This window comes from Numenius arquata, chromosome 2, assembly GCF_964106895.1.
Source record: "Numenius arquata chromosome 2, bNumArq3.hap1.1, whole genome shotgun sequence".
Taxonomy (NCBI): Eukaryota; Metazoa; Chordata; class Aves; order Charadriiformes; family Scolopacidae; genus Numenius; species Numenius arquata.
Window position 1 is genome coordinate 50,780,440 of NC_133577.1, and position 23,749 is coordinate 50,804,188.

Sequence of the window (23,749 nt, forward strand, 5' to 3'; positions counted from 1 at the left end):
GGTTGTTAGTGAGTTTTTTTGGTTTTTTGTTTGTTTGGTTTTTTTAATGAACTATCCTCAAAGTCATACAGGGGTTGGAATCTATCTTGGTTCAGAGCTGCAGTTCTCCAGTGAGACACACTTTCCTGCGACATTTGTTACCGAGATGGCGGCTACGCGTATTTTCACTGTTCATTCCCCTTCCCACAGTCTTGCAAAAACAGTTTTGTTTCCATTATCAGAAGATGCAACTTACACTGCATTCGTAAAAATATTACCACTACGAATAATAAATAAGTGCCTAGTGTTTCATGACCTTGCAGAAAAGGTTAAAAACATCACCAAGAGGCACCAATATCAGAAGGTTATAAAATGATTCCACCTTTCTGCTAATTCTATGCTAACATAATGAACCTTAGATATCTGCTTTCAGCACAAGCTACGTTTTCTAAATTTATTTTCATTAACACAGTTAAAATTGGAATTAGCTTCTACTGCACTGCTCTGGAACAGCAACAGAAAGTAGAACGAAAACATAATCTTGTGTCTTACGAAGAAAAAAAGGAAAAAGTATTGGAAAACTTATCCTGTCTAGGTCTATTATTTGTATATAATTCCTCACAATTGCATTTCTGTCATTATTTAAAAATCCTAATTCTGTAATCAAAGAGAAGGCAAGTAAATGGTTTTAAGACTTACAAATTTCATTCAAAAAAGTGAACAGGGTAGTGATGTAACACTGAAGAAACTTCTTTGGCTTGTTATTTTCTTTTAACACTAAGACTAGTAACTAAACTTAGGGAGCTGCACGTTGGCCAAGTGATCCTCTGAACTGCCTACTTCTAATGCTAGAACCATTTTTTTTTTGTTATGATGCAACAAAAAAGTGTTATGTGGTAGGTCTGCAATCAGAAATAGCTTAAAAGCTTGTAATGCACATGGACACAAGCTCTGAATAACAGGTGTCTATTATGCACTAACAATATCTTGGAAATTAGAAAAAAAACTGTAATGAAGCAAATTCATTGACACATTCTTCATCAAAAGAATATTTTGAATTGTCAAAAACCTATCATATTTAATACCAGCCATTAAAGGACTCTCCAGTTGCAACCTGTACTTATTTATTTTCTATTACTCAGAGGATGTGAGGTGAGGAAAAAGTGACAAAAACTTTCTGCATGAACAGTGATGCAAGTTTTCTCCATTTGCACTTATGCCATCACAAATATCCTCTTAATTGAATGATAGCCAATAGAAAACAAATCCAACAATTTAGCTATCTAATTTTAGAGCCTTAAAATACAGCAGGTATTTGTGACGAGCAGGAAATAAAACAGGGTGTTGCAGCTGGCTTTTAAAAGGTTATTTATTCTTAAGCCACTAAAAAGCCTTTTAAAAAACATCTTTCACGTATGTACTAATGCTTTTAATCCATTAATTATTGGATAGAATTACTAAATATTTTGGAAGTTTTATAACAAATGATTGATACAGAGAATCATTGTTGCCTATGTTTTCCTGGGGGTGTTAATAAATCAAGCAAATATGATACAGAATCCAGATTTAAAATATATCAGGTGGCTAGAATCGGTAATAAAAAATGCATAAACCCCTTTTACAGCTAGGGAAATAGCCACTACCACGTACAAGAGAATATTTCACCTAATTGCTCTGTCTTTTCCATCACTACAGTGCCTTATCATCATGTCCCTTGTCCACATCTCCAGACATACTCAATTGTGCTAAGGAGACGTAATAAATTCAGTGGTATTAAGGGATGCAGAAAAGGTTTTGGCCTTTGGAAATGTACAGTGGGTTCTAGGAAGCGAGAATATGCCATGTTTCATGTTAAGAGTTGGTGCACAGTGACATTTTTCTTTTAATATGTCCCTAATGTTGTGCAACTGCTGCACTGCTCTCCAAGTTCCTTGCCTCTTGCACTTCTAAGCAATTCTAGAAATAACAGTTAGGAATTCATTTCATTTATTTTAATGAGACATAATGTAAATCTCCACTCCTGAATTTTGATTGAAAGTGTTTCAGCCAATTTCCAAAAGAAGTCATTACTGTATGGGTCCTGAATTCAGCAACAACAAGCAATGGCAATCATAAGTAGGACCATTTTGTCATCAATATACAGAAGATATGTTTGCGTGAAGACTGTCTAGAAACCAATTTCTTTAACAAAAAGTTTTGAAAATTATCTCCTTCCTGATGTGCAGCAACAAAAAAAAAATTTTTACAACATAGAACGAAACAAAGATTCACTCACCAAGTTGAGGTGAGTCAAAAGCTGACATTTAAAGTCCTCAAGCTACAGTGTGGGAGTCTGGATCAGGTCCCAGTCTGAACTAGGTGGGAAAAGGATTTGAATCCAGGTTTCTCCCAGTCCCACTGAAGTCAGCACCAACTGGTTAGTGGTGCGGAGGAATAAGTCCTTTTGCCTTTGCTTGTACATTCTACCCCAATCCTAAACATTTTCCATATTGCAGTTTGCATTAAGAAATGAAACTGGAAAACCATCTTTTTCTAACTTATACAGTACTACATCAGATCACTGATCTTTGTCCTTCTGCATCCAGTTCCTGGTGGTGAACAGAAACACATGGACAGTTATTAAATGGGTAGCCCCTGACTTGCATCTACAAGGGTAAGGTTTGATGTTTTTAACCTATCTCAAATCAAAAGAGCTGAAGTTTGAAAACCTGTAAAGTTTTTCCTAAAACAAGGGCAAAGTGGAACAAAAAACCAAATAATAGCATCCCGCCTTAAACATTTATAAAAGAGTCAGCCAAGTGGTAACAGAAAAGCCCACTAACTTCATGAAAATCAGCCTTAAGAGTCAAAGAACTCCTATCAACTCCCCAGTAGGACCAAAGGGCTAAGTACCAGTTTTTCCCCTTGATACTGGTTCTGAGCGATGCTAAATTATGGTGAGGCCCACAGGGAACCGTGGCAGAACGGGACAGAGGGAAGGCTCTATCCCTTCTCCACCTCCTGAAGAGGGAATCAGTGCTTCCATGAACATAACTTGCTTTGTCTGCACCCTCCAAGTCACCACAGGTAAGTAATTTGTTTCTGATTAGGAACTGTCTTGCAAGCTAACGCTTAAAAAACAATTAAAAAAATACTCCAAGTCAGTAAGCTTTCTAAAGCATAAGCTTCCACGTGAAAAATTCAGATGCAGAAATCAATTCTGTCTATAGTTTCAAAAAATACTAACAATACAAGGAACGTTTCTGATGATCGCTATGAGTAGCATGTGCATGGGAGAACATGATTCACACAAGACTCTTTCCCTGTCTCAATTTTTAATGTTACTGGACATTATAGGAAAAGCGCAGCACAAATCTCTTAAATATTTTCACCGAGAAAAGTGAAGGGCTATAGGGAACCAATTAATTTTACCAGCTAACCAAAAGCGCTTGTGACTAGTGCCTCTCAGGGTCAAAAGTAATAAATTTGTCACGCACTAGTATTCCTGATATTACACCTGTGTCAGGGGACAGTGAAGATTAATATCATAATTAGAAATGCTGAACAACATCTCCATTACAAGACAGATAAAGTGACAGTCCTGACACAGTCACAGCAATGATTTTATTCATCATTTTTTTTCCAACTCGATGAAAGAACAGACATTATCAGCCTGGACGACTTCTATATTTTGGGGCAACGAAGCAAATCCATGACCTACCTTTGTGACTGCAGAAGTACAAAACAGCTGGTGAAGGTGCCTGATGCAACTTGGGGAGAAGGGGGATAGAAAGAAGTATTTGAAGGATGGGGTGACACGTTGGGGAGGTTCACCTTCCTTTGCAATAAGGCAAACTCATGCTCGTTCTCTACTGCACACGGCTGACAGCAGAAAAAGAGCAATGCTACCGATTCACATCTAAACAGACCACCATCTGCAAAGTGATGACTCCAATCCCAAGCTGGTTTAGTCCAGACTGAGTTCCTGCAGATGCAGCACAGCTGGTGCTCAGGGCAATACCTTGCCCTTTCTCCAGGGGAAACCCCAGAATACAGTCTGCTGACAAAGGCATGTACAGAATTTCAAGATTTAGACCCAGAGAACACCACCAAAAAGATAAAACTTAACGCTTAAAGCGTACCGAGCTTTTATGATATGAACCCTAAGTTGTGACAACTGTTAATACCTAAAGGAGATTTTTTTAATCAACATTCTGTTAAAAGCATTAGAAAGCCTCACCACAAATAGTCGCTAATGTAAAGAAACCAGAAAGTCCTTTTTAGAAATGAAACAGGAAACCTTATTCTCGGTGATTTGTGATTGATTGTTATCTTTTAGATAATCTGCATGCACTATTGTGACAAGAAAACTTAAAAAACATTTCACACAGCTGTGCAGCTCTATCTGAGCTATTTGCCCAGTTCATTGGCTGCAAAAACCGGAAAAATAAATTCACCCCAATTGCACATTATTCTTGCAATATAATCAAACGAGTTTTGCTCGATAATCTATTTAGCCCATCGGGGTTATTTTGGATTTACACCAGGATGGTTCAAATTACCTCACTACTCCCACACAGCAACCAAAGCAAACGCTTGCTAACATTTGAGAGGTGGGCGAGGAGGCAAAGTTAGTTACATCACCACCACCTTTCCCACAAGCTGAAGGGGAGGCACATGCCAACAGTTGGTGAAGAACACACCAACAGGCCTTCGCTCGGCCCGAGAACAGTTCTCAGGCATACGGACTCAGATTTCTTTCTTGCATATAGCAGCAAAGCAGCTGGCCGGCGTAAAACAAGAGGGCACGCTGGTACAGCAAAGGGAGAGCAGCTTCTACCTTGTGCTGCTGTGTACCTTAGAGTCTGCTAATGACACTAACGGATATGAAAAGAAAATTCTTAGCAGCAGCTTGCTCCTTTTTCTGTGTCTTTAGGAATGAAAACAGAGAACCTCATTGTGCTTACATCTAAGCGTTCATCTTTAATCATTCCTGGACCTAAGCCTCCCAGTTAAAAGCTGCAGCATAAATGGGAGCGTGCGGTTTAAGAAGACCTCACTACACCCATCGCTCACTGGCAACAGCAAGTGCATGCAGGCTAACTTTAGCAAAAACATAGAGCAGGGGTCTCCATAGCATTGCCATTACAGCCAGGAACGCAGCCTGATCTCAAAAGCATAAATTGGCAAGGTGCGCCTACGTAACCTGCTCCGCTGCTAAACATCACACATAGCCAGGAATTTCTTCCCAACACCTGATAGCATTGCTGCAAATTCAACGCACTATTTCTTACCTTATCTTGACAGACGGGAGAAACAAATTAGCCGCAGTCCTGTTTATAACAACCTATATGTATTGCAAGTCTGTTTTCACATCCAGTCAGTCCCTGTCTTTTCTTTTATGAACAAAACAGAGCCCCATGCTTTCATTTGCTTCTCAGGAGCTACATGTTAATTAAACTAGAGCATATTGCTGGTTCTTTTACTAGCTGCCTAATTTGCTTACCTTCTTCTCAAAGCCAAGCACTCAAAACCGGACATCCTTCTTCAGCTGAGGTCCCAGCAGCACTGAGGGAACAATTAACTCCTTTGCCTCCTCTGCCACCCCACATGTCATCAATACAGCTCAGGCCGATGCCTATCTGTCTGCAGCAAATTGCAATCAGCTGTAACTTCCCAATCTTTTCTGTAGAACTGCTTCTCGGCCACAATTATTCCCCATTTTATAGCTGTGCATTTGATTTTTCCATCTTACGTACAGAACTCGGCGCTTTCCTTTATAGAAATTCATCTTCCTGATTTCAGACTATTTCTCCACTTTATCAAAGCTCATTTTGAATTTTAATCAGTTCTCCACAGTGCTTGCAACCCCTGTCTCCCCTCCTCCCACATTAGCACAGCTTGGTGTCATCATGTACCACACTACAGCTGTGACAAGGAGACGTGCCAGTGGTTTTTTTGAGTTTGAATACGCAGTGAAAAGCAAGAAAGAAGAGAAGAAAACCAATGCCTTAAGAATGTGTCAGTTGAAATAGCCAGCAAAATATTAAAAAAAAAAGTAGTTTAGGAATAGAAACCCAGAAATCTTAAGTATCTTCTAAAGGAGCGTATCAGCTGAGCACAAGGCTGTGATAAGGTTTAGGCTCTGGGGAAGATGCTGCCCATGTATTCAGCCCTTGGCAGCACCTAGCTTTAACTAGAGAACCACATTAATAAGGAATAGGAAATATAACCAAGTGAGTTTCTGTGCTTACTTATGAACCAGGTAATATGAGGTAGATAACATAATTCTTGCAGCGCTTTTAGTCTTGTCCTCATCTTTATTATATGTTTCCTGGAAACAAATGCTCAAATCATATAGCCAGGTTTTCATTATTACTCTGTATTATCCTAAGATTTTTTAGAACGTATTAAGTGCAAAGCCATCTTATTTTAGCCTCGGAGTATATACTCAGGTGTTTTTCCAGACAAGCAATTAGAAGACTGGAAAGTCTCACAAAACGCTCCTGTGAATTGTTCCATGGAGAGTAAATCTAGAAGCACCAAACAACCGGAGCGTCCCACGGCACCGTTACAGCCCAGAGTTATTGCTCACTGTGCAAAGTGACTTGCAGACATGTACACAAAATCTTGCAATTAAAAAAATAAAAATAAAAAAAATCCCCAAGCCCTGAAGCCACCTCCAAAAACCAGCACAGTTGCTATCCTACAAGCAACCTGTGCATGCAGATATGTGCTACCTGCTAATAAACAACCCTTTTCAGATCACGAGCTGACAATTTTACATCAAAACATGCCTTATATTAGCTTTATTAGGATTTCATAGTACTTCCACTAAAAAGTCAAAAAACCTCTTGCTTTGAAAACAAGCAGTACAGAATCCCCTTGCCTTTTTCTGTTTGCTGAATAGCGTATCAAAACACTACAGAAACTTGAGATATCAGGGAAGGCTCTCTGGGAAGGAAATAAAACAAAACCAACTTGTCAAATGGGACTCCCTGCTGCTGCATACCATGTGGTGCTCTACTGAGCCGCATCTGTTCAGCTATTAAACATAGTGGTGAATATGATACCGACAGCAGTGACATTATCAAATATGCTGAGTGGTTATTAAGGCTCTATAGCATAATCTTTTCACTTTTTATTTTAATTGGTAGAAGATACTGTAAAGTAGCTTCACGTATGATAATGCTCTTTGTGCTTGTCCCTAAACGAGAAGGCGCTGCTGCATAATCCACAGCGAGTCTTTAAAACTCCATCTGCTACGCAAGGGAAAAGCTGGGCACTTTTGCTCCAGAAATTCTCTGTTGTTCCCGGGAATTCACTGGGTCAGGGAAAAAAAAAACCATATGGGGAACAATAAGGCTTCAGGACATTAATGGGGTTTCACAGTGAAGAGGAAGAATGAGGTGTGTGGCATTCAGTGTGTGGGCAGTAAGTCACAAGTCCACCAAGGATGAAGGCTGAACAGAAAATAACAAGAGATTCCAGCCCCGAAAAGGAGCACGATGAGATCCATCGTGGATGGAGGATGTAATGCTTCAACCCCATCTTTCAATCCAGAGGTTCGGGATGAAGACCCAACGGCAGAATACGCAGAGAGAAGACCTCCCAGTCCTGTATGAGTGGCTTTTCCTAGACCACAGAGAATATATACTGCTGCAGCAGCGAGCATGATTTACAGCTCCCTGAGGGAATATCGGGACTTGCATTTGGTCCTTGACTGAACATAGATTATTGCCTACAAATTCTAGCACAAGAAGTTAAAACTGCATTAGTAGCTTCATGCTGATGTGCTGAAGGCTTCAGGATAATTTCACACAGAAGTGGCATAAGTGAAGGACCTGTGTCTTTCCTTTGTTCCTCGGCATCCTCATTCAATGTAAGCTAGGTAATTATCAAAAGCCAAGAAACGCATGAGTCAGTTCCTTCAGCTAATCCACCCTCTGGAGCATCAGAATGCTTCAGTGTAAATGGGCTTTCACAGGGGGATATTTAAGCCTCTCCAAACACTTAACAGGAAAACTCACCTGTTGTTAGTGGGATTGTTACATTAAGCATAAACCACCGGAACACTGACAATATCAGTTCATTAAATCCTTATGCTGTCTCTTATTGTTGCAGAAATTTTTGGGACTGGCATGATCTAAGTGAAAAAAAACCAAAAAGAGTCTTAACAGCTGCAGCAGCCTGCTGTCAAACGGGAAGAATCACTGTAAGATTGATAGGGAAGGCAAATATTATACGCCCATGGTTGTTGCTGGGAGAGAAAGCAGAAGGCTGCTCAGTGATCCACCAACAGCGGAGATGCACTGATGTCAAGAGTGTCACGCTCAGGTAAGAGAGACAAGGATTAGACAGCATAGGCACGATACTGAAAAGCAAATGAAGATGTAACTGGTAACCTGGGGTTTGGAAAATTCAGATAAATTCCCTATTCTGGCTATATGTCCTGCATCACCCTGGTGCAATGAGTTAGTGTCAGAGATTGTAAAGGTTAAGTAACTAAATTGGATGAAAGTAAGAACCAGGCCTGGTGCCTTCAGTTCTATCCTCTGCTGCGCCAGATTAAATTCAGTGGTTTTACTATAGTTACTCCTCACTGACACAGTGGTGTAAGTGAAAAGTGAGAAAGGCTCCAGACGATAAAACAATCTGGAAGAAAAAAAGCAAACTAGCATTAAAGTTCCAGTTTGGTGAGGACACTAAGGCATCACAGAGCAAAACCTGAGTTAAATAAGTGGTCTAATTAATTAATGATGACTTTCAGGTAGTATCTCACAAAAACAGAATAGTATTAAGACAAGCTTTCCTTATTAGCACAAAGTGATTAACTATAATAGCAATGTTTACTTAAACAAATGCCTGAAGCAAAGCAGCAGGCTCTGTAAAATTGCCTCTGCACCTTTCACCTTCCAGCAGGAGTTTTCTGGCCTGATGTACATTTTGCTCATACTTATTCATATTGCTGCAGTTTCTTCAGACAAATTAATAATGGAAGTGGTGGGATGAGAATTGTTCGGCATTAGGATCAGAATCTCTTCAGGCCACTAGCAGCACTTTCCCCCTAGCCTTGCTGTGCATCAACAGGCTAATCTTTCTGACGGGTATTAAAAATTATATTCTTCATACTGCGTGTTTACCAAAAAACTGCTACACTGGTCCTTTGTGCTGCAGCACACACTATATCCTTATCCTCGCTTAGAGCTCATAAATTTAAAAGACAGGGAGTTAATGGGCCAAATCTTGGGTTCTGGCTTATATGCATAAGAAACAAACCCTCATCTGTCCTGTGCAAACCTGGCCCTCTTTCAATGGGTCGCAGCAATCTGAGAGTCGCTCTCCCTTATTCAAGCTGCCATCAGAAGCTAAAAACATAGTCTAGGATACTCTGAAGTGATGTCATTCCTCACGCCTGTCCTTTTGTTTTTCCAAACCACACATGGTCAGCCCAAAGTACCTACAACCTGCCTACACCCTGCACTGTCATGGCTTCTAACACACTGGGGAAACACACGTTCCACTTGGGTTTGAGCCCAGACACCCCCAGGCATGCCTGGTAGGGAGGATGGAGAGCAAATCTTTCTGTGCTTCTCTAAAATTAGATGAGAAATAGGCAGTAACAAGGTAGGAAATATTATCAGGGCTGACTCTATGATATTACTAGATATAACAAAGAATATATGCTTAATAAAATATACAATAGATATAATAAGCAGCAAAGTACCCAATAGGCAGACAAAAGTAGCTGGCTCTTGGAAGTGGCCCTCAATCATCCACAGCTCTTATTGCCCAAATAATCACAATAATTTCCTACGATTTGATGCTTCTTCCTTTGGGTGATCAGCCAGGTTTAAGTGAACATCTCAAACGTTCTACTATTGCAAACAGTCAAGTATTCTTTAAATCTTAATAAGGTTGCTAAAATGTCTGCTAAATTTTTTATCAGCTCTTTTTATACATGGCAATGTTCTGGAAGAGTTGGTACCAAGAGATTAAAGTATCTGTAACCTTCATATGCAAGGATGATGGTTAGTAACCAGTGCAGGAAATTTTGGATTAAAAGGACCTGACTAGTCTGGGATGGGTCTAAATCATCAATGGGAGAATATAATGTTAACTAGGAAAGGTGCCGCTATGGAGGAAAGATGGGCTATTTATCTATCTCTACATTATAAACTAATTCTTCTGTCCTCCTTTCTGAAGCCAGAAATTTAGTATTTATATGTAAAAAACCCAGCCACAAAAGGATATGTCTCCTAACTTTTGGCCACATGCTCATTTTCTTTGCTCTTGCTGCTTTTGTTCTTTAATCAAACAGAACTAATCAATGGTTCTCATCAAGAAGGTCTTCCATGTGGGTACACCATAGAGTCCCAATCTGAAGTGACTCCTCTGTTCCTTTAGCTATAAGGTATACCTCATTCTGTGGGAAAGAAAAGGTATGTAATCACTAAGATCCCTGGAGGTTGCCACTTGCTTCCACTGGGATTCACGGGGACTGCAGAATACGCACGGGAAATGAATTTGTGTTTGAGGACATGACAGGAAAACAACTTAGGGAAAGGGAAGAGAAAGAAAGAATCCTTGAAAATAAAGCTGGATGTAATCTGTACAGAACTTCAGAGCTTTAAAAGTAACAATGTAAAAAATAAGAGCTGCTTTACGAAGAGGTCATGAGCCTCTTCAAGTTTATGTTAATTAAAAGTGATTGCTCTTTTGCTTGCCTCTCCAAATTGGTTCACCTCAGTTCTTAAAAATGCACAGGTTTTGTTATAACATGACTCTGCCCAACAGCCTTCTATTCTTAATCTTTTTAGCATTTTTTTTAAGTTCAACAAGGCCCCAGAAAAATTAAGTTCCATGTTTTTGTTCTCTCCTCATGCTGGATCAATAGTCCCATTTGTGTACAGTTTGCAGCAGTAAAGTCCAGGGAAGACTTGCCATCAAATTCAATGACAAAGTTTCAGATATTAAGCAGTTCAGCCAACAGAGGGATTCAATTTACAGTGTAATCTTGAGATACGCAAGATCAGAAGGGATCTTGGAGTCCATGACCTGGTCTGCAAGATCATTTCATACAACACCATGGCCACATGCAATTCTTGCCATATGGCTATCAGATGATTCTAATATATGGAGGTCCACCAGAAGTATTCTCACCCTCAGCCAGGCTCTACATTTTTGCCGGAAAAAAGCACCTCAGGAGACTCATTAGTGTTGAGGGCTGGAGCATTTTGTGACTGACACGTGGTACTCTAGCCGAGAACTTAGCTCCTGCTGGTGCAATTTTCTCTTGCCAAGGGGCTGGCAGGTGGTGACCCCATACAGCATGCTTTTGGGGAAGGAAGCTTTTATCCTCCCAAAAGCACAAAAGGAGCAGGATGGATAAAGGAGTTATTAGCTGGGTAGAGGAAAAAAGTGAGAACTTCCATTTATCCCATGACAGAGGAAGAGGATGAAAGGAGTTGCTTCCCTCAAGCATATTTCCAGGCTGGGCAACCAGGAAACCACAGCTGGGAGATCAGACCTGCCACACTGGTGTAACAGACCTTCCACGCCGGCATCAGGATTTCTTCTTGCAGTGCTCCATGACAGCAGTCATAGCCAAACTGTTTAATTATATCAACTGTCCAAATTCTATTCACATTTTTCATACAGTAAGGTATCAGTCTGTTCTATGCCAGAATTAGCACATTTCCATGACCTTGTCTCAGCAATTTGGCCAGTTTATGGCAAGAACAGACCACTGTCGCTGTGTGCAGAGCATTCAAGATGAGGCATTAACAGACAGCTTTATCATAAAATCCCTTTTCAGAGATTTTTTTCAAATCTATGTCTCTGCTAATACAAAAGAATAACTCAATTGCATGTTTTCAAGGCATGGCTTGACCATTTCAGTGATTTATTTATTTTCTTTCCTACGAACTTAGATCTTTAACCTGATCAGTGTGGTAAATGATTGCTGCATTTAGCACAAATTCCCTAGAGTAATTAATTGCTCCCAATCTAATTAATTTAATACTTGTGTACACTGAATTGCATTCTCACCTGCCTGTGTAGCCCCATAAATAACTCTTTTTTGTCTGCACTGCTTTTCATTATTCAAACCCATAAGTAAGTCTTGAAATCCTTTTTTCATAGTAACTTTTCTTCAGTTTAAAGATTAACACATAGTCTGGTTGCTGAGTTTTTTGTTCCCCAAAGATAAGAACAATCACTGCTCACAACAGTTAAACTTCCTATAGCATTTTCCATACACATATATTGATGAGAAAAAAAAATCACAAATATGTATTATGTATATAAGCATAGTAAGGAAATACCAAGTATTTGCCAAATTCTAGGTTAGATAACATCAGCCTTAAGTCATTTTCTTGTGCCTCAAGGTAGCAGAATATTAAATATCACAACCCTGATAAACATAATGATCCAAGGTCTTTCTAGGGCTCCAGAGTGATCCCTGATGCCCACTTAGCTGACATGATGATGGCCCGATTTTCAGAGGTGCTGACTTTATTCAGCTTCCCTTGACTTTAGCCACTGATGTGCATGCTCAGCACCTCTAAAATATCAGATTTCTGAAACCTAGTTCTGTTTTTTTTTCTATTTTTTTTTTTTAGCCTTTCCTGGATGTGAATAATTCAATTTTAAAGTGATTACTGTTTCATGCATATACAAGCCACCACTGACCTTACCAAATCTTAGCATTGCACAGATACACATGTAATAATAAGGAATTCCATATTTGAAAGATGATTATTAGAAGAAACATTATCCTGAGAATATTTTTTTTAAGATTATTAAACTCTTCCTGGGAAAATTAATTAGCTCCAATACAAACCACTAAAATCAAAGGTATTTTTACCATCAATCTCACTGAAAGTACATTCAACTCTCTAGGCATTGATCCAAATACAAGTCAATAAGAATCTTTCAATTGACTTTCCATTAGGCATTAAGCCCAAGACATGTAAAGTATTCAAAAGAGAATAACAAATTCATTTACCTTAAGAATCTGCAGTTTTTTTCTCTGGTATGCTCAAACGCAGAAGTCTGATCCTCACCTGAGTTTTACTATTTCTGTTCACTTGAGGGAAGGTCATTATACTTGCATAAATTAAACTTATCCACATATTATGTATACGTACAATAGAATCTAACAGCTATTAAAAGCCTGGTGTAGAAGAATACTGCATATGTATAACTAAGAGACTAAGTGACAGAGGGAGGGGAGCAGGAAATAATAGTCCTTTTAAGTTTGTCAAAAGCTCCGAAAATGAGTAGGAAAAAAGTTGAGAGAAGACTTTTGCAGAATTTGCCATTAACTTAAAGCTGAAAATCAAAACTGCTTGATATAAAATTATTTTTCTACACAAAAGTCAACATTTCATTTGGAGATATTAAGTATTTCTCTAGTTTATAAAAAATGAAGTAGATCATATACAAAAACTGAATAAATAGCTCAGAAAACGGAGAAGCTTTTAAACCAAGACAATTTTTGAACCAAAGCTGACAAAAACTCACAAAAGTTTTTACTTGATTTTTATCCACATCTTCCTCGTGGAAAAAGTTTCAAATGAAAAATGCCTTTCCCACAATTTATATTTTAATAGATGTAGTTTATAAATAGTTGGGACAAAGAGCACAAACTGAATTTATTCATGATCCAAAACCCAATTTTCTGTTAAGACATACAATATATCCTCTCCTACGACTGTTCACCTCAGTTATTAATTTTAACTGTGAAGGCTCCACAAACACATTTGGAGAATCTAAGTACAATACTGATTACTCTATCATGCTAATAATGCTGCATCTTCAGGGTATTTCAGATTAATTGTGTTATACCTTGCATATATTGATACAGAATCATAGAATTGTAGAATCACAGAATCTCCTAGGTTGGAAGGGACCTTTCAGATCATCATCCAACCATCAACCTAACACTCACAAAAACCACCACTACACCATATCTCTAAGCACTATGTCTACCCATCTTTTAAATACCTCCAGGGATGGTGACTCAACCACTTCCCTGGGCAGCCCGTTCCAATGCTTAATAACCCTTTCAGTGTAAAAATTTTTCCTAACCCCCAGTCTAAACCTGCCCTGAAGCAACTTGAGGCTGTTTCCTCTTGTCCTATCACCTGTTACTTGGGAGAAGAGACTGACTCCCACCTCTCTACAACCTCCTTTGTTGTAGAGAGCGATAAGGTCTCCCCTCAGCCTCCTCTTCTCCAGGCTGAACAACCCCATCTCCCTCAGCTGCTCCTCACAGGACTTGTTCTCCAGACCACTCACCAGCTCTGTTGCCCTTCTCTGGACACGCTCCAGCACCTCAATGTCTTTCTTGTAGTGAGGGGCTCAAAACTGGACACAGTACTCGACGTGGGCCCTCACCAGTGCTGAGTACAGAGAGACAATCACTGCTCTAGTCCTACTCATCACACTGTTCCTGACCCAGGCCGGGATGCTGTTGGCCTTCCTGGCCACCTGGGCACACTGCTGGCTCATATTCAGTTGTCGACCAACACCCCCAGGTCCTTTTCTGCTGGGCAGCTCTCCAACCACTCTTCCCCAAGCCTGTAGCCCTGCAGGGGGTTGTTGTGACCCAAGTGCAGGGCCTGGCACTTGGCCTTGTTGAACCTCATCCCACTGGCCTCGGCCCATTGATCCAGCCTGTCCAGATCCCTCTGCAAAGCCTTTCTACCCTCAAGCAGTTCGACACTCCCACCCAACTTGGTGAGGGTGCACTCAATCCCCTCATCCAGATCATTGATAAAGATATTAAAGAGAACCGGCCCCAATACCAAGCCCCGAGGAACACCACTCATGACTGGCCTCCAGCTGGATTTAACTCTGTTCACCACCACTCTCTGGTACTCCTGTCCAGGCCACAGGCAGCCAGTTTCTCCAGGAGAATACTGTGGGAAACCATGTCAAAAGCCTTGCTAAAGTCCACGTAAACAATATCCACAGCCTTTCCCTCATCCACCAAGTGGGTCACTTATCATAGAAGGACATCAGGTTTGTTAAACAGGACCTGCCTTTCATGAACCCGTGCTGGCTGGGCCTGATCGCCTGGGTGTCCTTCATGCGCTGCATAATGGCACTCGGGATGATCTGTTCCATGACCTTTCTAGGCACCAACGTCAGACTGACAGGTCTGTAGTTCCCTGGGTCATCCTGCTGATTCTTCTTGTGGATGGGTGTCGCATTTGCTAGACGCCAGTCAGCTGGGACCTTCCCGGTTTGCCAGGACTGCTAGTAAATGATGGAAAGTGGCTCAGTGAGCACTTCCACCAGCTCCTTCAGTACCCTCGGGTGGATCCCATCTGGCCCCATAGACTTGTGTATGTCCAGGTGTTGGAGCAGGTCCCTCACCAGCCGTAAGATCTAAAATGGTCTGCTGGCCTTATCCCCCGTACAAACTTCTTGTTCTCAATTTCAAAATCAGCTGTAACCATAAAAACAGCACATTGGTTTTGTGCTCCCAAAATATTTCTGTTTTAAAACAAATGACACAAACAAGGAAGACACAGAAACTGCTGACTAATTTCATCCAGCACACAAAATATTACACTTTGGTATAAAGTCTTTCATTTTAACAATGACAGATAAAAACGTGGCATAATTTATACTTAAATCAATTTTTCAAAGTGTTGAAGTCTATTGATGGATTTCTATCCTTCTTGTCTTCATTAGTAGAGCAAATATTACTTGTGCCACATGGGAGAACGCCAGTTTCCTATGCTACCAGGATTGCCAGAAAGAGCAATTTTAACAGAATTTCTTAGTCCTTCGAGGCAATATCTTTGTCTAACTTCACTTTGTTCCTTACCATAGAAAAGCTGGAAACTTGAGGCAGTAACAGCACAGTGCTCGTGAAACACGATGGCATATATCTACTTGTCTGTTTAATGACTTGGGAGAAGAGGGTGGGAAGAGAAGAAGAGCAGACATAGGAACAGGAATCACTGACAGAATTACCTAAGGGTTTTAGAAGTCAATGAAAAAAACCAAGCACAGAAGTGCACATGGTGATTAACCGAACACTGCATGAACAAGCTGCTGCCTTTTCCCATTTGGCATGGAGATGGATAAGGACCATGCCAAGAAGAAGGGAAAAAAAGGAGGATTGTGTAGTAATTGTCAGAGCTATCTGTCCTTCTTTTATCTGTCAACAGGAGAAGGAAATGGCAGTAGACTTTTAGCCATGATATTTATTTCCTCTTGAACTGTATCTCCCAGCAGAGACTGCACTGGAGACCACTTCAGTAACAGCAGTCAAGTGATAGCTATGAAAATTGCTGCTTCTCTGGGTGACTAAGGCATATTAACATCCTTTTCTTGGAGCACAGGGATGCATACGTATCACATACACAACCAGTCCTTTATATCTAGGCTGCTACAGTAGAGGTGAGGTTTTATAATAATCTACCTTGGAATTTAAAATATTTGCACTGGAACTGTAAAGCATCTGGTATTACAAATTTTTTGAAATGTTTCTCATATTAACAATGGTTATTTGGGGAGGTTAAATGATTACTTTAAATAAATGTGCTCCTAACCTAACACTAAAGCTGTGATTCAGATGATCAAGTAGCAATTTTCCAAATCAGAATTTGTTATGAGCTTGATTTCATTATTAGGTTTACATCGTCTTTAAGTAAACAGAATAATAAAGAGGGCAAGCACACATTGAAGTACCATAATCAATCTTGTAATTTTCTCTTCCATTCCTAGAATGAAGAAGGTTAAGAGCAAGCTACCTCATAGTTCTGTTCTGAAACATCCCAAACAAGCACCCTCACATGCTAGTGAGGACTATGATTTTAAAACATTTACCTCAAAGCAATAGTTCCCCGTGGAACTTCCTTTGCCACCATTCTGCTAAAAATACACTTAAAACCTCTGGTTACACATCTGTCCCAAATTTTGTCAGTGAGGAGGATCCGAGTGATTAATGACCTCCTGGGTAAAATGGAACCCAGGAAGCTCAGTAACAAAGGAACCTGTTTCTACCATACTGTAAAACTGAATCCCAGCATAATTAAATCACAACTATATCCTTGTTATAATGTTATAGTTGATATAACACAGGCAAGTTATCCATGCACAGTGCATCTTAATGTACACAGGCGTTCATCGCTCATGCATATTCATTATACAAACAGGTGGGTGGGTGCATGCAAAAGAACATGCAGAATTAGACTCTTCCCTCCTTCCAGTTTTTCCTCCTACCGCTATTCGTAGCTTTTGCATATTTCTAGTTACTTAGTAGGTAAGACGTTCTTAGTGGCATCTCAACGTCGGTGCAAGAAGGAAGTTTTGAGTGACACAACCCTCCTACTACTTTTATTACAGCTAGTTTAATGCAATAGCTGCCAATATTGAAAAACTTCAATCCAATAAGCTATTTTTCAAATAAAAAACATATACATAGGCCTCTCCATTTCTATATTCTTCTTCATTTTTATAACTGTGATGTTTCACTATATCTTGCTGAGCTAAAATAGATCTCAGGTAAAATTCTCAGAAGTGCCTACAGTTCCACCGACTTTAATAAGATATATGTTCTTTGATAACACCAGTGCTTTTGAAAATACTGCCTTTCAACTTTCTTTTGAATACTATCCTTATTTGAAATAGAATCTGGGAAATTATATCCCAGCAGTTTTCCAAGTTTTATCTAACATTGATGGCCCTTAAAAAAATCCTTGCCAGACATCTTAGGATTTCAGGTCAATCCCTTAGTGTCTCCACACGAGAGACTAAAGAGAAGCAGCTCTCAGAAGGTCAGACCTTGTTCCAGTGAAATTGCACAGTTATCACAGATTTTACTCCGAAGCAGAGTGGGCTTCAGGGAGGTTGTCAAAGTCTCTTGCAAAGACAACAGGAGAAGGCCACGATCACCTCACAGAGCATGACAATAAAAGGCCTTTTGCTGCTTCACAGAAATTTCAGGACCGGAAATTTCAGGTCCAAAAATTACAGAAATTATCAGTATAATTTCTGATTTTCCCCACCCTTATTAAGCTGGTAGTGTTTATGACCATAGAAAACTCTCAATTATTCCTTTATTTTTGCCATTTGTTGCTACAGCATAGGTATAAGAAAGTTATTTGGAAAAAGGAAACCCCAAAACACTTATGACCAGGCAATAACTTTTGATCTCCAACTGATAATTAACGAACCCAATGTTTGTATTAAAATGGACAAATCAAGGCTAAACAGAAGATTACATGATCACTGTGGTTTTGACAGACTCCAGATATAGTAAATCTACAAGAAAAACATTCCTTAATATGCTAATGAAAAAGAAAACACTGTAAGAAGAAAGTAATAGTGTTGACCACAGTGGGTGGATCTGCTCTCAGCTTGCAAAGGAACAGTCAAATGATGACTAGGCACCTGATGTTAGATGCGGCTTCGGAAAGCAAATTTTTAAATTCTCTTCAGCAACACAATACTTGCCTTGAAGAATGTAGGCTCTCAGCTTTTCTGGCACTTCTGGGAGAAGTTGCTTTGTTCACATTTTTAAATTAAGATTGTACAATACCAGCCAGCCATTTTGTCCGTGTGTTTCAATGTAATAGAAGGGTATAGACAACTTCTGAATTTTATTTATAGCCTTCTTTCTTTGTTTACTTACTCAAGCCAGTAAATTTTAAAAAAAGCACCTTGGTGCAATGCAAGCGTGCCTTTACAGAAATAAGGCACCCAGGAAGATTGAATACTGTAATTCCCTCTAATTTTGAAAATGATCACTGCTGAGTGTTTTCTGAGGGTAAAAGTGTAATTGGTTATAGATCAATAAGTAATTTCATTCAAAAGGAACTCTTCTGTTCCTGAAAGTAGAGAGATTCTTAAATCAAAATCAAACTAATACATTAACAAAGTTGAGACTAATCTAAACAACAAATTTTTATACTGCCCTAGTTATATTTATCTCAACTGATCATTTATTTATGTTGCCATAAAAATCCAGATGCTTTCAATTTTGATTGCTAGTTATTTGCTTTAAGGCAGCTGAAATTACTTTTTAAGGCTTCCTAGCTTGACAATCTTGCTTTCTACTTAAGATTTATCATCACAAAGGAATGGTGAAATCAGAGGATAAATTCTAGTATTAACAATAAGCACAGTCAATTGTGATACACTGCGATTCCCTCAGCAGATTCCAGATTAAATCCTCCAAGATGAATGTACCTTCCTCCGACATTGCCAAATCCTGTTTTATGAAATTAGATTGCAGTAAATTTCTTTATCTGTACAGGTATCACTGTGTGATCTTTAATTGAAAAGCCATATAAAGTAGCAGTATATATATGTGTGTATATATGTATATATGTATATATGTATATATGTATATAAGTAAAAGGCATTTTGAGAATGTCTGAGACCCTGTACAGTATTGTATGCTATAAGCCATTATCATTTAGTTCACTATTGACCCTAAAATTGTTCATTAACAAACTGCTGTATTTACATTAAAATAAAATAAATTTTAAAACCACAAATATAAGGAGAACCAGGACAAGAAGAAATATCATGCATTTGTTAATAATACTTACGATATGCAGCTCTAAATAATCTCCGAGCCCAGTAGAACTGTCCACTCGTACCAACACAGCTTCTTTTTGAACAGTACTAAACCCTATTGCCAGTCTGTCCGCACGAGTGCTTGGCCGATCATTAGGAGGCCACGTGTAAGTGATCTGTCCACCACCTTTGCTAAAGATATATGTTGTTCCCGCTGTAAAACAAGAAATAAAGATAATTAGCTCACTTCCACCAGTGCACACCCATATGGAAATCATACGCTCTGCAAAAATCAAGATCTTCCCATACAGCAAATGGATTCATAGAACCAAACAAGAATATATTTCAACAGGAAGGGGCCTTTATCTCTGAAAATTTTGCAGCAAGCGCAATATTAGTGCTTTTTATATAGTGCAATCAACACAGAATATAACATAATTGCATATGCAGCGACTTAAAATATCATAGCTCTGATTCAGAAATGCATATCTATTCAAGAGAGTTCTTAAGCATATGCTTGAAGAACGTGTTTCTGTGATGTGCAGAACAGGGATGAGTTGAACCAAATTCTTTTCCAAACTGGGCCTATGTGGAGAGGAAATCAAGTAATTCCAGTTATCTCACTATTGACAAAAAAACGCAGCTCCTTATTTACACAATGAAAATGATATACACTATATGATACACCATCGTGCCCAGCGAAGCAAGACGTTACCAAATACATCCAGATAAGACTTTTACAGATCTGAGGTTTTTCGGTTTGTGATGGGGACAACAAATGGAAACATACTTTACTTGTCACGTCAGGACAAAAAGATATCAGTCTACCATCTAAGTAAGCAATGGCTTATTTGCATAATGCTCGATGTATAACTTAATAAGAGTGGAAATCTTCGCACATTATCTCCAGTGTGCACTTACAAAATCTATAATCTGCTTTAAACAAGTGTTGTAATCTGAAAGCGCTTAGCGCTCAGGTGCTTCACTTCATCACCAGCTTATTTCCTCTGAATGAAAATAGCAGCAGATCTGCACATTTTCCATTTAAAACTTGTATCCGAACAACAGCATGTGGCAGGCAAACTGTGCATGTACTTGATCTATCGTTTGATCACGATCAACTAAAGTCACTACAAGCTGTCCGCTTATTTTCTGTGAAGACAGGTCAAAGCTCAGGGAGATATGTCAGTGCATTGTAAATACAGGTGTCACATTTTACTCCTCTTCTAAGCCGGCTCACTCTGTGGCTACTCTCAATTTTATGAAATGTAATTCACTTTATTCTACCCAGTATTCTCGCTATACATACTTCCCATGTCCACGTAAGGAGATAAGCAGACCAACAAAATTGTCATTTTCTTTCTTTCATTCTAGATTGACCAAAAATGCTGTGAGCACATAAAAGGATCTAAAATCCCTTGAACGTGTAGACTTTTAAAGCCAAATACAAGAAGGGCTGTAAAGTTACGCCACTCCTTTAACTTCCAGATGTCTCAAAATCTTACTCTACTGCTGAGGGAGACTGCTTTGTGTCAGTCTCAAAGCAAAAATGTCACCTGGTGTTTTTAAAAAGTTATCCCATATTTATTTCTAACATCACTTCTCCTTTATGGAATTACTTTTTCCCAGTCCCATCAATTTGTAATATTTTATGCACTGCGCATAGCACTTAAAAAACTGTAAAGCTCATTTTATATCAACACACTTGCAGGATTGCACTGTGCTTCGAATAGATCTCTTGGCTTTTTTCTTGATGGCAAAATACCAACCTGCATGTGTTTTAGGAAAACTTGTCAACTCTCTTTAGCAAAGACAAACACAATAACAGATCTGATTACACTCCAAGTGAAATCAGGTTTTATCGTCATTCTAAAGAGTTGTTCAAGAATAGGGAAGATAGGGGCTGTGCCTTAAAAAAACTTGGCAATGGACATGGGCAAATGGTGTCTGGTTTAGGAATGTGTGTGATGAAAACCTAATTTCCTGCTCTCCCACCCACCCTTGCTTTCCTCATACACGTTGCTCTGAAACGCTCAATAAGCTGTTGTGCGCTATTCAGTAATAACGGTTGAATCTCCAGTTCTAGTACATCCCAAAACAAAGACACATGAGACAGGTAATATCACTTTTGATGGTCCTCAAGTTCTTCTCTTTGCTGCTAGTGCCGACTTCAAATCTTGAACCAATTGAGAAGCGACAGAGTTTGGACCTTTATACAGTGTATGTCACATTGTTGTCTGTAGTGAAAGGATTTATTCTGTGTTGTTGAAAAACGGAGGGCTTGATCCGAAGCTCATTAAAAACAGTGACAGCCTTTCTGTTGACTTCATAAAATATTGTGTCAGGTCATGAATGAGGTTCTTATAAGTTACAAAAATGAGCAGGCTAAGAAAAAACAACTCCTCACACCTCAATGCCACAGATGAAACTGTTAGAATAATATATAAGATTTAAGTGGGAGTGCATAATTCTCCTTTTCTTGGTTGTAACAGATGTGTTTACCCAATATAGAAGACAAAGAAAAAGCCTGCCAAGTGATGGTGGAGTCATACTGAATACAACGACCCAGAAGTAAGTATCCAGATCTGAACAATGAGAAACGGTAGTTCTGATTCAGAGTGATCCTTTGTCGTGGTTTTTCGCTAAATCCTGCCCTTCAAATAAACCAATGAAGAGCAATTCATTCCATACTGCTGCCGCATTGAAGCCAAGGTCAATGTCAATAGGGCTCGATAAATCTAGCTGTAAATATTAAGCGATGTAGAATCAACATCAAAGTTAAAAAAACTTATCTTTTATCCATGATAACATGTGGCTTATGTTTTTTTAAGGCAAAGCTTTCCTTTCTTTACAACTGTCCATTTTGCAGCTCTTCAAACTAACTGCGTGTCTGCTAACAGACTAGTTAATCAACACTAATGAATACAGATCTGCCTCTGTCTAAGCTGTACAGGGAGTCACGTTCCTTGAATTTCCTGTATTAATTATGGAAAAAAAAATGGGTCGGAAGCCATTTGAGAATAGTTCCTCTAGTGTTGATATTTCAAGAAAGACAAATATAATAATGTAAAATTTATTACTCTGGGATTGATCTCAGCTTATAGTCTGACCCCCCATTAACTATTAAAAGCTAGAAACTGAGCAGTTGTTCAAAACCACCCTGCTTACTTTCAAATTTGGATCCGTTAAGAAACAACAGAGGAAGCCTAATTCACTTGCTCCATGAAGGCTTTTATGCTCTCTGACAAACCTTATAATGTCTCCACTTATAATGTCTCCAGAACATTGTCACTAAAACCCAGTCATCTTCCTTCTCTCTTTTAGCTTATGGCACTGTGTTGTTTGGGGTTTATCATCTCAAGAGAATTGAAAGCAGCAGAATTAGAATGTCAAGAATAGCAATGCCATCAGCACAGTACTTGTAAGTAGGCAAGTTTGTAACATGCCAGTTATATCTCTCAGCCGCAGAATTTACTGCGTAATTCTTTATGCGTCCGTGCATCTACACAATGTTTAGGAAAAATGTCCGTACAGCTCTTTGAAATTCTTAACTGTGAAAGCACGGTTCCCTATTGTAACAAACTGCCAGCGGTCAAGATACAGTAATGTTTTTTAATGGCCTGGGTCTCTCAAGTCCTACTTGTTTGCAAAATTCATCTTTATGAAATAGTGCATTCATTTCAGCACAGCCTGGCAGCAACTCAAGGACGTCTGCTTACCTATACAGTATTAAGCAGATAAATATTTTGTTTAGTGCCCATTTACTGTATCTATTACTGTGTATGACTGCAAAGCTTTTCAATATTTATTGCTCTGAAGTTACATCTGATGTAGTTTAATAGTTTGCTCAAATCAACAACAAAACAATACCTTTCTACCTTCCTCATGTTCATCTCAATTTTATGTCTAAGGTATATTGCACTGAAAGGTAATGTCCATAATTCCATTTTTCCCATATAACATTAGTAACAATGTTCATTTTCAACATTCGCATCAGGTTTCAGATTCCGATTAAGTGAAAGCAATGCTTTGACTGAGCTCTGGACCCCAATGAACTATGATTCTATCACACTCTATAGCTGGAAAACTAAAGACTGAAGCCTGTAAACTTCAGTAATGAAAACTCTTAGCTGCCCTTTCATTAATAGTAAAGCAATTTTTAACTCTTATAAAAATTGAGAAGGTTAAGCATTGCTGGTTATATTGAGAAATTACCCAATAATGTAATTTTCTTCCTTCTGTA

The 23,749-nt window shown here is 39.1% G+C and overlaps 1 protein-coding gene across 26 annotated transcripts in view; it reads right to left on the reverse strand.

The window, feature by feature from the left end:
* NRXN1 (neurexin 1) overlaps positions 1 to 23,749 on the reverse strand; it is a 728,940-nt gene that overhangs the window by 209,191 nt on the left and 496,000 nt on the right. For all 26 annotated transcript variants that reach the window (XM_074168426.1, XM_074168417.1, XM_074168423.1 and 23 more), the window contains one exon: positions 19,539 to 19,720. In XM_074168426.1, coding sequence (XP_074024527.1) covers positions 19,539 to 19,720 — 182 coding nt within the window. The remainder of the gene's footprint in view (positions 1 to 19,538; positions 19,721 to 23,749) is intronic.